The sequence below is a fragment of the Lichenostomus cassidix genome, chromosome 23 (genome assembly GCF_008360975.1).
Source record: "Lichenostomus cassidix isolate B80296 chromosome 23, HeHo_3.0, whole genome shotgun sequence".
NCBI classification, from domain to species: Eukaryota; Metazoa; Chordata; class Aves; order Passeriformes; family Meliphagidae; genus Lichenostomus; species Lichenostomus cassidix.
In genome coordinates this window covers 2,247,899-2,263,178 of record NC_139503.1, presented here as the reverse complement: position 1 = coordinate 2,263,178, position 15,280 = coordinate 2,247,899, and the positions used below count along the sequence as shown (strand labels likewise).

At 44.2% G+C, this 15,280-nt stretch overlaps 1 protein-coding gene across 2 annotated transcripts in view; it reads left to right on the top strand.

Annotated features, from left to right (window-relative positions):
- CSMD2 (CUB and Sushi multiple domains 2) overlaps window positions 1-15,280 on the top strand; it is a 301,010-nt gene that overhangs the window by 257,192 nt on the left and 28,538 nt on the right. For both annotated transcript variants that reach the window (XM_085081419.1, XM_085081420.1), the window contains exons 43-52: window positions 475-663; window positions 2,635-2,812; window positions 3,380-3,525; window positions 4,720-4,800; window positions 5,768-5,881; window positions 7,600-7,788; window positions 8,713-8,859; window positions 10,381-10,569; window positions 12,797-12,982; window positions 14,603-14,797. In XM_085081419.1, coding sequence (XP_084937545.1) covers window positions 475-663; window positions 2,635-2,812; window positions 3,380-3,525; window positions 4,720-4,800; window positions 5,768-5,881; window positions 7,600-7,788; window positions 8,713-8,859; window positions 10,381-10,569; window positions 12,797-12,982; window positions 14,603-14,797 — 1,614 coding nt within the window. The remainder of the gene's footprint in view (window positions 1-474; window positions 664-2,634; window positions 2,813-3,379; window positions 3,526-4,719; window positions 4,801-5,767; window positions 5,882-7,599; window positions 7,789-8,712; window positions 8,860-10,380; window positions 10,570-12,796; window positions 12,983-14,602; window positions 14,798-15,280) is intronic.

Below are 15,280 nucleotides of genomic sequence, written 5' to 3'. Positions count from 1 at the left end.
AAAACCCAAACCAAACCCTAAGCCATCCCATTGATTTCCCCAAAACAACAAAACCCAAACCAAACCCTAAACCATTCCCCATTTATTTCCCCAAAACAACAAAACCCAAAACAACAAAACCCAAACCAAACCCTAAACCATCCCATTGATTTCCCCAAAACAACAAAACCCAAAACAAAAAAACCTAAACCATCCCCATTTATTCCCCAAAACACAAAACCCAAACCAAACCCTAAACCATCCCACTGATTTCCCCAAAACAACAAAACCCAAACCAAACTCTAAACCATCCCATTGATTTCCCCAAAACAACAAAACCCAAACCAAACTCTAAACCATCCCATTGATTTCCCCAAAACAACAAAACCCAAAACAAAAAACCCTAAACCATCCCCATTGATTTCCCCAAAATGACAAAACCCAAAACAACAAAACCCAAACCAAACCCTAACCCACCCCATGATTTCCCCCCAGCCTACGAGCTGCAGGAATGCCCCGACCCCGAGCCCTTTGCCAACGGCGTGGTGAGAGGCGCTGGCTACAACGTGGGCCAGTCCATCTCCTTCGAGTGCCTGCCTGGCTACCAGCTGATCGGCCACCCCGTGCTCACCTGCCAGCACGGCACCAACCGCAACTGGGATCACCCTCTGCCCCGCTGCGAAGGTATGGTGTATTGGTTTGAAAACAAACCGGTGGGAGATCACAAGTCAAGACAAAGTAAAAATAAGTGAAATAATACAAGGAAAAGCACTGAATAGTCAGATACAACCTAACACCGTGTTAGGGTGGTAGTAGCAGTCCAACTGAAGTAGTCCAGTTGAAGCAGTGATCCTGTGAAGGTCTAGTCTCCAGCTGAAGATCCAGTGGTAGCTCTTGTCCTCTGGGAACCCAGTAGACAGGGCTAGCTCAGGCAGTTCCAAGGCCAGGTTATATCCAGGTGGGAACACCTGGCTCCTCCCTCCTGGGCAGAGCATCTCACAATGGGATGAGATAAGTCCATGAGTCACACGGTGGGTCCCTGATGGCCCATTGCCTGTCATGCGGGGTGGGTCATTAGCAGCTGACAATAGCTAACGGATGGCCCATTGCCTGTCATCCGGAGTGGGTCATTAGCAGGTGATAGCAGCTAACGGCCCACAGCTGGTGGTAATAGAATACTTAAATACATCTATATTGCAACCTAGGACATATGGCTGGGCAGTTCAGCCCTGCTGCGTTTTCTGCAGACTCAGAAAAGCCTTGCAGAGTGATGGTCTTGCTGCCTTGGTGAAATCTTTGCTGAGTTCTGGCACTTTGGCTAGCTAGAAAAGCGTTCTGGGAATGATTCTGCTAAACTAGAGGTGAAAAACCAAGTTCCAGAATTGTAAAACAATGATTAGAAGCAGTAAGTGTCACGCTGTGGGGCTGTGGTTGGTCACACCTGGTGCTGTTCCTGTCGTGGTCTGTAGCAATTGATAAAGCACATTTGTTGTGCCTCACAAGTTGTCCAGCCCAGTTTTTTCCACAAAATTTTTCAGACTGGTTTTTGCAGTGAAGTTTTCCAGCCCAGTTTCTTTCAGGAAGTTTTTCAGCGCAGTTTTCTCTGCAAAATTTTTCAGCCCAATCTATTTTGGGGGTTTCCAGCCCAGTTTTTCCAGGAAGGTTTTCAACCCAGTGTTTTCCACAAAATTTTCCAGCCCAGTTTCTTCCAGGAAGTTTTTCAGCCCAGTTTTTCCAGGAAGTTTTTCAGCCCATTTTTTTCTGCAGCATTTTTCATCCCAGTCTATTTCCAGGAAGTTTTCCAGCCCAGTTTTTTCCACCAAGTTTTCCAGCCCAGTTTTTTCCACCAAGTTTTCTGGCCCAGTTTTTCCAGGAAGTAGCCAGGAACACCATCAGCATTCCCATTCCAGTATTCCCATTCCAGCATTCCCATTCCAGCTTTCCCATTGCCATGCCAGGCAGCTCCAGAGGTTGATATTTGTACACAAAACTCTCCACCCTGCAGCCCATAAATTTATTGTCATGGAATCAAGTTGAAAAGGTTGGACAGAGAGGAATTACTTGGGGCAAGTCAGGCCAAGATTGGTTCTCCCTGCACCCAGAATTTTATTGTAAAAATAAAAAGCTTTGTATAAAAACCTCTGTATTTTATAATTAAATAGAATAATATATATATAATAATTAAATGGAATAAAAATGGGATTTAAGGATATTTAAGGGGATGTTTCCTCAGCAGGTTTGTCTTTCCCTCTGTTCCCCTCTCTGATCTTCCTTCATCCAGAATTGCTCTTTGTATATAAAATTAAACAGAACAAAAATGGGATTTAAGGATATTTAAGGGGATGTTTCCTCAGCAGGTTTGTCTTTCCCTCTGATCCCCTCTCTGATCTTCCTGCATCCAGAACTGCTCTTTTTATATAAAACTAAATTGAATAAATAAGGGATTTAAGGATGTTTAAGGGGATGTTTCCTCAGCAGGTTTGTGTTTCTCTCTGATCCCCTCTCTGATCTTCTGCAGATTCTGGATCCAGAATCTGGATCTCTGCATCCAGAATTGCTCTTTATATGTAAAATTAAACAGAATAAAAACAGGATATAGGGCTATTTAAGGGGATATTTCCTCACGAGGTTTGTGTTTGTCTCTGATCCCCTCAGTGCCTTGTGGGGGCAATGTCACCACCCAGAACGGGACAGTTTATTCCCCTGGCTTCCCCAACCAGTACCCGAATTCCCAGGATTGCAGCTGGCTGCTGACAGTGCCTGTGGGCTATGGGATCCACCTCAACTTCACCCTGCTGCAGACTGAGCCCTACAACGACTTCATCACCGTCTGGTGGGTGCACATCCTTGGGAAGTTCACTCCTGGGAAATTTTTTTTTGTTTGGGAAATTAAAATCCTGGGTTTTCAACACCCCTGGGATCTTCTCTGCAGGCTGGGAGCTTCCTGGTCTGGGTGGAGAAGGGGAGAGAAATGGTGATTTTTGTCAAGATTTCTGTTAATATTTAATATCTAAAAAAATTTTTGTGCATAATAAGGGAGATTATCTGCTTCAGGTGGAGCTCTGATGAAAGAGCCAAAATTTTGGGACCAAATTCTTGAGCTTGTCTGAGCCTCAGAATATCCCTGTGCCTGCTGGGCAAACAGGAAGGGAATTTCCTTTAGAAAAATCCCTAATTCCTCAATTCCTCAGGATAAAAGTGAAATCCACGTTTGGAATTGACCACTCTGAGCCAGGAGGGTTAAACTGGAGCAGGGAGAGGGATTTGGGGTCAGAAATGTGGATTTAGGAACGGGAGGATGAGGAGGGAAGAGCAAGGAGGAATCCCTGTGCGTGGAGGTTTGATTCCTGGGTTAAAATCCATGGAATAACATTATTTTTTCCATGTTTTTTGGGACCAGGGATGGCCCCCAGCAAACAGCCCCCCAGCTCGGGGTGTTCACAGGCAACTCAGCCAAGAAATCAGCGCAGAGCTCCTCCAACCAGGTGCTGCTCAAGTTCCACAGCGACGCTGCCAACGGAGGAATCTTCGCCATCGACTTCCACGGTGTGTATCCAACTCCTGCTGCAGCCCTGGGATGGAAGAAATGTTGGGAATGTGGAAAAGAGTTTTGGGGAAATACGGAAAATTCCCTTTTGCCCCAAGTTTTGCGCAGAGTTTTTCCAGCCTGGTTTTTTCCACAAGGTTTCTGAGCCCAGTTTATTTCCAGGAAGATTTTTCACGCTAATTTTTTTTCCACAAGTATTTTTCAGCATAGTTTCTTCTGTGAGTTTTCCAGCTCAGTTTTTCCACAAAGTTTTTCAGCCCAGTTTTTTTCCATGGAGTTCTTCAGCCCAGTTTCTTCCCCAAAGTTTTTCAGCCCAGTTTTTTTCCATGGAGTTCTTCAGCCCAGTTTTTTCCCCAGACTTTTCCAGCCCAGTTTTTTCCCCAGACTTTTTCAGCCCAGTTTCTTCCACCAAGATTTCCAGCCCAGGCTTTCCATGAAGTTTTCCAGCCCAGTTTTTCTGTGAAGTTTTCCAGCAAGTTTTTTCTGCAGAGTTTTCCAGCAAGTTTTTTTCTGCAGAGTTTTTCAGCCCAGTTTTTTCCAGGAAGTTTTTCAAACCAGTTTTCCTGTGAAGTTTTCCAACCCAGTTTTTCTCACAAAGTTTTTCAAACCATTTTTTTTTCCCAAAGACTTTCCCAGCCCAGTTTTTTTTTCCCACAAAGTTTTCCAGCCCAGATTTCCAGGTTACAGATTGAAGCTGGGATCTGTGATCAACATCCCAGACTATTCCATAACTATGGAAATTATGCAAAAAAAAGAACATTTTGGGCAGTTTGGCTCAGAATTGAGCAGTTGAGTGAGCACTGTGGTGTGAATTAAAGACTCTCCCTAATCCTGAAAATGCCTTGTGCTGGTGTGGAAAATCTGGGATTGTTCCTGGATGGAACAGGGCAGCTTAATGGCAGTTTAATGCCATTTACAACCTGTTTTCCAGCTTGGAATTCTGCTTGGCCTCTTATTAAATCCCATTTACACAACCCCAGAATTAAAAATCCTGGATAAAACCCCAGTATTAAAAATCCTGGATAAAAATCCCAGAATTAAAACCCATTCCAGCCCCTCCCACTATTCCAGGACGCTCAGGACCATTTCAACCCCATTAATTTGTGTTATTGTGTATTTCTTTTCACAAATCCACCGTATTTTTATCTATTTTTTCACCCCAACTCATCCTCCTCTTCCCTTGCTTTCTCCAGCATTCCAGCTTTTCCGGTGCCAACCTCCCACCATCGTCCCCAACGCCGAGATCATCACGGAGAACGAGGAGTTCAACATTGGTAAAATCTCCCCTCCTCCTCCTTTTCCCCAATTTTCCAGCCCCTGGGAATGTTGTCACCCCAAATCTGAGCTTCCAGAAGAACCCAGTTAGACACCAAACCACAGCATTTGGGTGTTTCTGGACTTTTCCTGCCTGGAAAAGTGGATTTTGGGAGAGCCCTGAGCTTGGTTGGGATCACTCAGGAATATCACTCAGGAATATAAAGACAGTTCTCTTTATTCTGCTTTTTGAGGACCTTTCAGCCATGGGGCTTTTTTGGGATTTTTTTTGGTGTTGCTCCCAATCCTATCCACATTTTTAAGTGGCTGCATCTTCTGTATTTGCACCATTTCTCTATTTAGACCTTTAATTTCTCTATTTACCCCTTTCACTTCTGTATTTACCCCTTTTATTCCTGCATTTACCCTTTTTTTCTGCTTTACCCCTTTTATTTCTCAATTTACCCCTTTTTTTTCTGATTTACACATTTTTATGTCTGCATTTACACCTTTCATTCCCCATATACTCCTTCTTTTTTTGCATTTACCCCTTTTATTCTGCATTTACCCCTTTTTCTGCATTTGCCCCTTTTATTTCTCTATTTACTCCTTTTGTTTCTCAATTTGCCCCTTTTATTCCTGCATTTACCGCTTTTTTCTATATTTACCCCTTTTATTTCTCTCTTTACCCATTTTCCCTTCGTTTACCCCTTTTTCATTTTCCTTCATTTACCCCTTTTTCCTGCATTTACCCATTTTTCTGTATTTCCCCCTTTTTTTTCTCTATTTACTCCTTTTATTCCTCCATTTACCCCTTTTATTCCTGCATTCACCACTTTTTTCCTATATTTACTCCCTCTATCCTTGTATTTACCCCTTTTCTGCCCATATTCACCCCTTTTATCTCTGGATTTCCCCCTTTTATCCCTGAATTTCCCCCTTTTTCCCCCATTTCCCCCCTTTATCCCCATTCCCCTCCCTGCCCAGGTGACATTGTGAGGTACAGGTGCCTTCCTGGCTTCACCCTGATCGGGAATGAAATCCTCACCTGCAAACTGGGAACTCACCTGCAGTTTGAAGGACCTCCACCCACCTGTGAAGGTAAAAAAAATCCAGAATTCCAGGATTTCCGTGCTCTGAGGAGGATCTGGGGAGGTTTTTCTTCATCCTTGGGGTTGATTTCTGAATTTCCAAGATCCTGGGAGCCAGGAGGATTTTGGGAGAAGGGAATGAGATCCCATTTAGGGGGTAGAATAAATAGGGAGAGCTTTTATTAGGGGAATAATAAGTACTAATATATTACAATTATAATGTAATTATACTATAATTATAATATATTATACACTATACTATATAATATATACACTATATACTGTACACTGTACACTATACACTAGAATAAAATTATAATAAAATTATAACATAATATACACTATACTATATACTATACTATAATATTATATATACTATACACGGTACACTATATAATATATAACAATAATGTAACATGATATATAATATAGTATAATATAACATAATATAATATACCCTTTTTAAAATAAGGGAATAAATATTCCCCTTGTAGGATAAAGGGAGTGTACACTATACGCTATAATATAATAAAATTATAATATAATATATAGTATATATTATGTATTATATACTATACTATAATATAATATATACTATACACTATATACTATACACTGTACACTATATACAATGTAATATAATATACTTTTTTTCCTCTTTAAAATAGGGGAATAAATATTCCCCATGTAGGATAAAAGGGAGACCTATGTACTATACACTCTGCACTATACACTATAATATAATTATAATAAAATTACAATATATATGTTGTAATATATAGTATATACTATAATATATACTGTCTAATATATAGTATATACTATAATATAATAATAATATATAGTATATACTATGTATTATATACTATGCACTATATACTGTACTATAATATAATATGTACTATATCCTATATACTATACACTGTACACTATATACAATATAATATACTTTTTTTCCCTTTTAAAATAGGGGAATAAATATTCCCCCAGTAGGATAAAAGGGAGACCTATATACTATAGACTGTACACTATATACAATGTGATATAATATAATATAATATATAATATAATATAATATAATATAATATAATATAATATATAATATAATATACTTTCCCCTTTTTAAATAAGAGAATAAATATTCCCCCTACAGGATAGAAAGGGAGATCTATGTACTATACACTGTACACTATACACTGTAACATAATAAAATTATAATAAAATTACAATATATATGTTGTAATATATAGTATATACTACAATATAATAATAATATATAATATACTATGTATTATATACTATACATTATATACTATACTATAATATAATATACACTATACACTGTACACTATATATAATATAGTATACTTTTTTCCCCTTTTAAAATAGGGGAATAAATATTGCCCCTGTAGGATAAAAGGGAGACCTATGCACTATAAACTGTACACTATAATATAAAAAAATTATTATATATAGTATACACTATGTATTATATACTATATACTATACTATAATATATACTATACACTATATACACTATACACTGTACACTATATACAATGTGATATAATATAATATACTTTTTTTTCCCCTTTTAAAATAGGGGAATAAATATTCCCCTTGCAGGATAAAAGAGAGACCTTTTATTCCACATCCACCCCTTTCCTCCTGCATTCTCCCCTTCCACCCTTCCTCCAACAAACCAGGAATTTTCCTTCCCGTTCCCAGTGCACTGCCCCATGAACCAGCTGCTGACAGACTCGGCCGGGGTGATCCTGAGCCAGAGCTCCCTGGGCACTTACCCTCACTTCCAGACGTGCTCCTGGGTGGTGAAGGTGGAGCCAGGCTTCAACATCTCCCTCACCATCGAGTACTTCCTCAGCGAGAAGCAGTTTGACGAGTTCGAGATCTTCGATGGTAAGAAATTCACCTTCCAATCCCAAATCATCCGTAATCCCACTGCAGTCAAGGGGGAAAGAGCATTCCAGGGCCAGTTTTCCCACCTGGAATCTTCTCCTGACCTTCCAGAAAGCTCCTCGCTGATTTCCTGCGTGAGGAGATAGCAGTGATTTCGTTTTTCTGGGTTTTTTCTGGGGTTTTTCTGGGGTTTTTCTGGGGTTTTTCTGGGGTTTTTCTGGGGTTTTTCTGGTTTTTTCTGGGTTTTTCTGGGTTTTTTCCTGGGTTTTTCCTGGGTTTTTCCTGGGTTTTTCCTGGGTTTTTCCTGGGTTTTTCCTGGGTTTTTCCTGGGTTTTTCTGGGTTTTTCTGGGTTTTTCTGGGTTTTTCTGGATCTGAATCGTTTTTCCAAGGGGCAACATTGGGAAACGCCTGGGAGGGATGGAAAGAAGCCGAGATTGCTGCAGGGGATGAGTTGGGAAGGTGGGAATTCCCATCCCTGGAGGCCACAAGGAGCAGATTCTCCAGGCCTGGGAGTTCTTGGGAATGGAGAGAAGATTCTCAGTGGGACCACATTGCTGTTCCTCCTGCAGGGACACTGAGCCTGAGTGGCTATAGGGCAGCCTTGATTTTCCCCTGATTTTCCCCTGATTTTCCCCGGATTTTCCCCGGATTTTCCCCGGATTTTCCCCTGATTTTTCCCCGATTTTTTCCCTGATTTTTCCCCGATTTTTTCCCCTGATTTTCCCCATTTTTCCCCCATTTCCCCCCATATATTATTATTTCCCCCCATATATTATTATTTCCCCCCATATATTATTATTTTCCCCCATATGTTATTATTTCCCCCCTTTTTTCCCCCCCATCTATCTATCTTCCCCCCATCTATCTTCCCCCCATCTTTTCCCCATATTTTCCCCCCATTCTTCCCGACTTCTCCCTTCCAGGTCCCTCTGGCCAGAGCCCCCTGCTGCTGTCCCTGAGTGGGAATTACTCAGCCCCGCTGACGGTCACCAGCAGCGGGAACAGCGTCTTCCTCCGCTGGTCCTCCGACCACGCCTACAACAGGAAAGGCTTCAAAATCCGCTACTCGGGTGAGTTCCCAGCCAGGAGACTCCCTGGAATTCCTGGAAAGAGGTCCAGCTGGGAGGGCAGGAGCTGCTGAGGCTGGGGAGGGACAAAGCCAGGCTTGTTCCAGGCTGGGAAAGGAGGGTTGTGTCCAGGAGAAACCTTGGAGCTTGGAGTCCTTTTTCAACCTTTTTCAACAATCTGAGCCAGTGGGATCACCATCAGGAGGAATTCCAGGGAGAAATCTTGGATCTTTGGCTCGTTTTTCAAACATTGTTTTAACAGTCACAACTGTTAATTATGGAATTATGGAATCTGAATCAGGAGAAATTCCAGGGAGAAGCCTTGGAGCTTTGAGTCCTTTTTAATCACCCTTTAGAAATCAGAACCAGGATTGTGAGATCACACGAGTTTTTCCTATTTTATGAGTTCTGTCTGTTAACATATCAGCCTTAATCCTCCAATTACACCTTCAACTGATGATGTTAATTACTCCAAGTTTGCTCCCCCAGTTCATTGTTTCCATATTTTGGGGTTCTGAGGCAGTGAAATGTCCTTGGATTCCCAGCTGAGAGGAATTGTTTTGTCTAAAATGCTGGGAACAGCAGTTTTAGCACTCTTTATGGAGTCCAGAGTTACACACCAAAACTACAGATACAGAAAAAATGTAGAAGCTAAAATCCTGAGACATCACTAGAGCTGGGCAAAGCTTGGAGCAAATCCATCCCCGCTTTGACTTGGTGTTTATCCATCCCAAATTCCCGTTTTTTTGGGAAGCACAGTGCAGTCCCTTAGAGTGGGAAGTGAACACCCCTACAGCTGTGTTGGGGAAGATGAAATAGCAAAGCCTTATAAATATGATCACCTGGCAAAAGATGCTGAGAATATGGAAAATACAAGCGAGACTGAGATGAAGACAAGCTTTGAGTTACTGAACAACTAGAAAACAATGGTATGGCCACTGGAGGTAATCCCCTCTGGATGGAACAATCCCCTCTGCCTGCAGACAGCTCCAAGGGTCAGAGCAGAGCCTGCCTGATGGCAGAGGGTCCAAAAGCAGTTTTTAGGGTTTAAAATATAACCCCATATGGTAATGGGATGATTTTTATAGGTTGTGTGTAAATGTTGTAGGGTTTGCAGCTTGTTCTAGATTGGTTAATGAGAATTAGAATATTTAAAATATAGCCCCCTATGGTAATGTGATGATTCTTACAGGTTGTATGTAAATGTTGTAGGGTTTGCAGCTTGTTCTAGATTGGCTAATGAGAATTAGAATGTTCAACACAGAAGATGATTTATTGTATTGTAAATGGCAGATTGGCCTCTTTGCATCTGATCTCTGTCTCTCTCTTGCTTCCCTGACCTGCTCTGGGCTGTGTCTGGCAGCCCCTAGCAGCTCTCCTACACCCACACCTTTCACAACAAACCCCATGCTCTCAGACCTGACTGCAGAGATCTCTCGTTTCCATCACGTCCTCATAACCAAATCCTACAGAATTCAATCCTACACTGCTGCCCATCCAGTGATTATTTTCCTCCCTTCCCAGCTCCCTACTGCAGCCTCCCTCAGCCTCCAGCCCACGGGATGATCCTGAGCCACTCGGGGCTGCGCCCTGGCAGCTCGGTGCGCTTCGGCTGTGACACCGGCTACCGCCTGGTGGGACACAGCAGCAGCACCTGCGCCCAGCACCCCCAGGGACACTTCCACTGGAGGGAGGCCATCCCCCTGTGCCAAGGTAGGCACTGGGATCGGGTTGTGGGAGTCCTGGGGAAGTGGAGGTGGGAATAATGATGTTATTGGAATTGCCGTTGAGGATTCTGTGTTGGGAATAGGCTTGGAGCACTGGGACCGGGATTTGGGAATAGATGGGCAAACAGGGAAGGGAGTTACTGGGAGTGGGAAAAGAGGGAAGGGCTCAGGATGGGGGAGGAAACAACCCAAATTGTGTGAAGATGCTGCTGATGGAATTCCCGTTGAGAATTCCGTGTTGAGAACAGGCTCAGAGTACTGAGGGGTGATCCTCATGCCCAAGGATTTGGGAATAGATGGGCAAAGAGGAAAGGGAATAACTGGGAGTGGGGAAAGAGGGAAGGACTTGGAATGGGGGAGGAAAAACAACCAAATTGTGTAAAGACTGTGCTATTGGAATTCCCATTAAAAACTCGATGATGAGAACAGGCTCAGAGAACTGAGGGGTGACCCTCGTGTCCAAGGATTTGGGAATAGATAGGCAAAAAGAGAAGGGAATAACTGGGAGCAGGAAAAGAGGGAAGGGCTTGGAATGGGGGAGGAAAAAACCCCATCTGTGTGAAGATGCTGCTATTGGAATTCCCAAAATCCCATGTTGAGAACGGGCTCAGAGCACTGAGGGGTGATGCTCCTCTCCAAGGATTTGGGAAGAGATAGGCAAAGAGGGAAGGGAATAACTGGGAAAAGAGGGAAGGAATAACGGAGCTGCTGGGAGGCAGGAAAGGTCGGGTTTTCCAGGTGCCCTCTTTTCTTTCCCTGGGAGGCCATTGGTATTCAGGCTGGCAGCCTGTCTAGACAGCAGGCCTTGGAGAGGGATTGGCCAGCCCTGCTCGCTGCAGTGACACTCGTGTCATCAGCACTGCCTCCTCCTGCCTCTGGAATTGCTCACAGCCCTCAGAATTCCGGGAATCTGCTGAGGGATTCTGCTCCAGGCTGCAGCAGGAGTGGGATAAAAGCTGGACTTTGCATGGGGGAAAATCCCATTTTTTGCTGCACACATAGTTTGGGTTCTTTCCAGCTCTCACTGGGCTCTCATGTCACCAGAAAGGGATTTTTCCTGCTTTTCCAGGTTTTTTTGTGCAGAGGGAACACCGGGAAGGTGAATGTGTTGTATTGTCAGGATATGGCTCAGGAGAGCAGCTGGGGGGCTGAGCTGGGGCTGCTCCAGCAGGGAATGGGTTTGTTTGGAAATTGAAGAAGATACTGGGATCAGGAGTCAGGGATCCTCTCCCAGAGCCTTCAGCAGATTCCCAGGAGAGCTTCCCAGCTCCTGGCAGCTCTTCTTGGCATCCAGACAGGGATGGGGACCACGGGGTGGCTTTGGAGCAGATCTGGGTTTGCTGTCCCTCCATCCCCAGCTGCTGCTGGAACAGCAGATTTGAGGACATTTCCCAGCACTGGCATTCCCAGAGCTGGGAAGAAGAGTCACAGCAGAGCTGGCTGTGGTTCTCCATGTATTTTTGGCTGTCACCTGCCTGTCCCCTCCTTTCCCTGGCCCCAGAGCCAAGAATTCCAGCAGGAATGGTGCAGAGCCCTGCCAGCTCTGCCATCTCTTTTCCATTTTTCCCCCGAATTCCCCTCTTTTCCCTCCTCAGCCGTGAGGCTAAATTTAGCCTCCCTTCTGCCACAACACAATTCCACAATTTGCTGCCTTATGTAATCCAGAAGTGCTCCTGGAGAGGAGTTTGGTGCTGCTGTGGGATGGAAATACAAAGCTGTGGAATCCTTTAGCTCCGCGTGGAAATTTGGGAACGCTCTGCTGATAGGTTTTGTGTTATGGATGTTATGGGAAGTGTGAGCCAGAGCCTCTTCCAGGAGCAACTGGGATTCAGGGAGATGCAGAGAAACTGGGATTCAGGGAGATGCAGAGAAACTGGGATTCAGGGAGATTGAGAGAAACTGGGATTCAGGGAGATTGAGAGAAACTGGGATTCAGGGAGATTGAGAGAAACTGGGATTCAGGGAGATTGAGAGAAACTGGGATTCAGGGAGATGATGCAGAGAAACTGGGATTCAGGGAGATGATGCAGAGAAACTGGGATTCAGGGAGATGCAGAGAAACTGGGATTCAGACTTGCCTTGGTTGATCCTTTATGGAAGTCAGGGCTCCCTGCAGTGTCTGGTCAGTAGGAAAGTTTGCGATCTAAGATTTCAGTTTGGGATAAAACCATCACCTCCCTGATTTTTTTTGGGGTGTTTTTTTCCCTTCCCAGCTCTCTCCTGCGGCGTTCCCAGAGCCCCGAGGAACGGGGTTGTTTTTGGGAAGGAGTACACCGTGGGCACCAAGGCTGTGTATCAGTGCAACCAAGGCTTCCAGCTGCAGGCAGGCGCCGAGCCCAGCACCGAGTGCCTGCAGGAGGGAGTGTGGAGCAACGGGAACCAACCCCCTCTGTGCGTGGGTGAGTGGGATTTGGGGTCACCTTTCCACCTGGGAGCAAAGAGCTCTGCCCCATAAGTGTGGGGTTTGGGGCACTTGGGGGTTTTGGGGGGGATTGGTGGGGAAATTAAATTTCGCGGCGTTTTGGTGTCCCGCTTGTCCTGATGGCTGAAGGTTTTTAGTTGTTTTTAGTTGTTTTTAGTTGTTTTTATTTATTTTTATTTATTTTTATTTATTATTTTATTATTTATATTATAGTTATTTTTATTTATTTAGTTGTTTTATTTATTATTATTTTATTATTAAATAATATTATTATTTATTTTAGTTGTATTTATTATTTGTAGCTTTGTAGATTTTTAATCTATAGATGTTATCTTTTATATATTTTTATATATTCTATATATATTCTATATTTTTACATATTAATATATTTATAAATACATACATATCTCATACATATAAATACATACATACTCTCTGCCCCTGTTTGCTGGGCTCAGCTATGCCCTGGCATGGGCAGCATCACCACTTCTAATATTGTCCAGAAGATTTTCCTTTCAGTCCTCCAACAGGGGATGTTCCCTCATTAAAACATGGGGTTTTTTGGGATTGAAACCCCAATTAACCCATTATTTGTACTTGAGATTGAAACCCCGATTAACCCATTCTTTCTGCCCTCTCTCCCCCTTTGCTGGGCTCAGCTATGCCCTGACATGGGCAGCATCGCCACTTTTAATATCATACACAAAGTTTTCCTTTTGATTCTCCAACAGGGGATGTTCCCTCATTAAAACATGGGGTTTTTTGGGGTTGAAACCCCAATTAACCCATTCTGTATGTCCTCTCTCCCCCTGGCTGGTGGGCTCAGCTGTGACATAATCCAACATGGGCAGCATCACCACCGTTAATATCATCCAAAAAGTTTTCAGTTCTCCAGCAGGGAGCATTCCCCTCATTAAAAAGCCCCCACACCTGGATTTTCTTGGGATTGAAACCCCAATTAACATATTATTTATGTTCTTGAGATTGAAACCTCAATTAACCCATTATTTCTGTCCTTTCTGCCCCTGGCTGGTGGGCTCAGCTGTGACATAACCCAACATGGGCAGCATCGCCACTTTTAATATCATACACAAAGTTTTCCTTTCGATCCTCCAACAGGGGATGTTCCCTACACCTGGATTTTCTTGGGATTGAAACCCCAATTAACCCATTATTTATGTCCTTGGGATTGAAACCCCAATCAACCCATTCTTTCTGCCCTCCCTCCCCTGTTTGCTGGGCTCAGCTGTGACCTGCCCTGACGTGGATAGCATCACCACTTCCAATATCTCCCGGAAAGTTTTCCTTTTAATTTTCCAGCAGGAGATGTTCCCTCATTAAAACCCCAATTAACCCATTATTTGTCCTTGGGATTGACACCCCAATTAACCCATTCTTTCTGTCCATTCTCCCCCTGTTTGCTGGGCTCAGCTATGCCCTGGCATGGGCAGCATCGCCACTTTTAATATCATACACAAAGTTTTCCTTTTGATTCTCCGACAGGGGATGTTCCCTCATTAAAACAGGGGGGTTTTTGGGATTGAAACCCCAATTAACCCATTCTTTCTGCCCTCCCTCCCCCGTTTGCTGGGCTCAGCTGTCACCTGCCCCGACGTCAGCAGCATCGCGGTGGAGCACGGCCGCTGGCGCCTCACCTACGAGGTTCAGTACCACTACAACGCCCAGCTGATGCTCATCTGCGACCCTGGCTACTACTACACTGGCCAGAGGGTCATCCGCTGCCAGGCCAACGGCACCTGGAGCATCGGCCAGCCTGTGCCCACCTGCAAAAGTGAGAGAGGGACACCCCGGGGTGGCACTGGGGCGGGGTGGTGGCACTGGGTTTGGGTTTGGGGTGGGCAGATCCCAGCCCTGGGGGTTTGAGGATGATCCCGGTGGGTGAGGAGGAGGAGGTGGTGGTTTTTGGGTACAAGAGTGCTCTGTGAGATGGTTTGGGGCAGATTTTGGGAGGAAATGCTTCCCTCGGGGTGCAGAAGGGCTGGGATGGAGAAACTGTGGCTGCGCCATCCCTGGACTGTCCCAGACCAGTCTGGAGCCTGTGTTTCATGGTTTGCCTTTTTGGGCATTTGTGAGGTGGTTTGGTGCAGATTTTGGGAAGAAATTCTTTCCTTTGAGGGTAAGAAGGGGCTGGGATGGATTGCCCAGAGAAACTGTGGCTGCTCCATCCCTGCAGTGTCCCAGACCAGTCTGGAGCAACCTGGGACAATAAAAGGTGTCCTGCCATGGGCTGGGACTGAATTAACTTGGCAGCAGC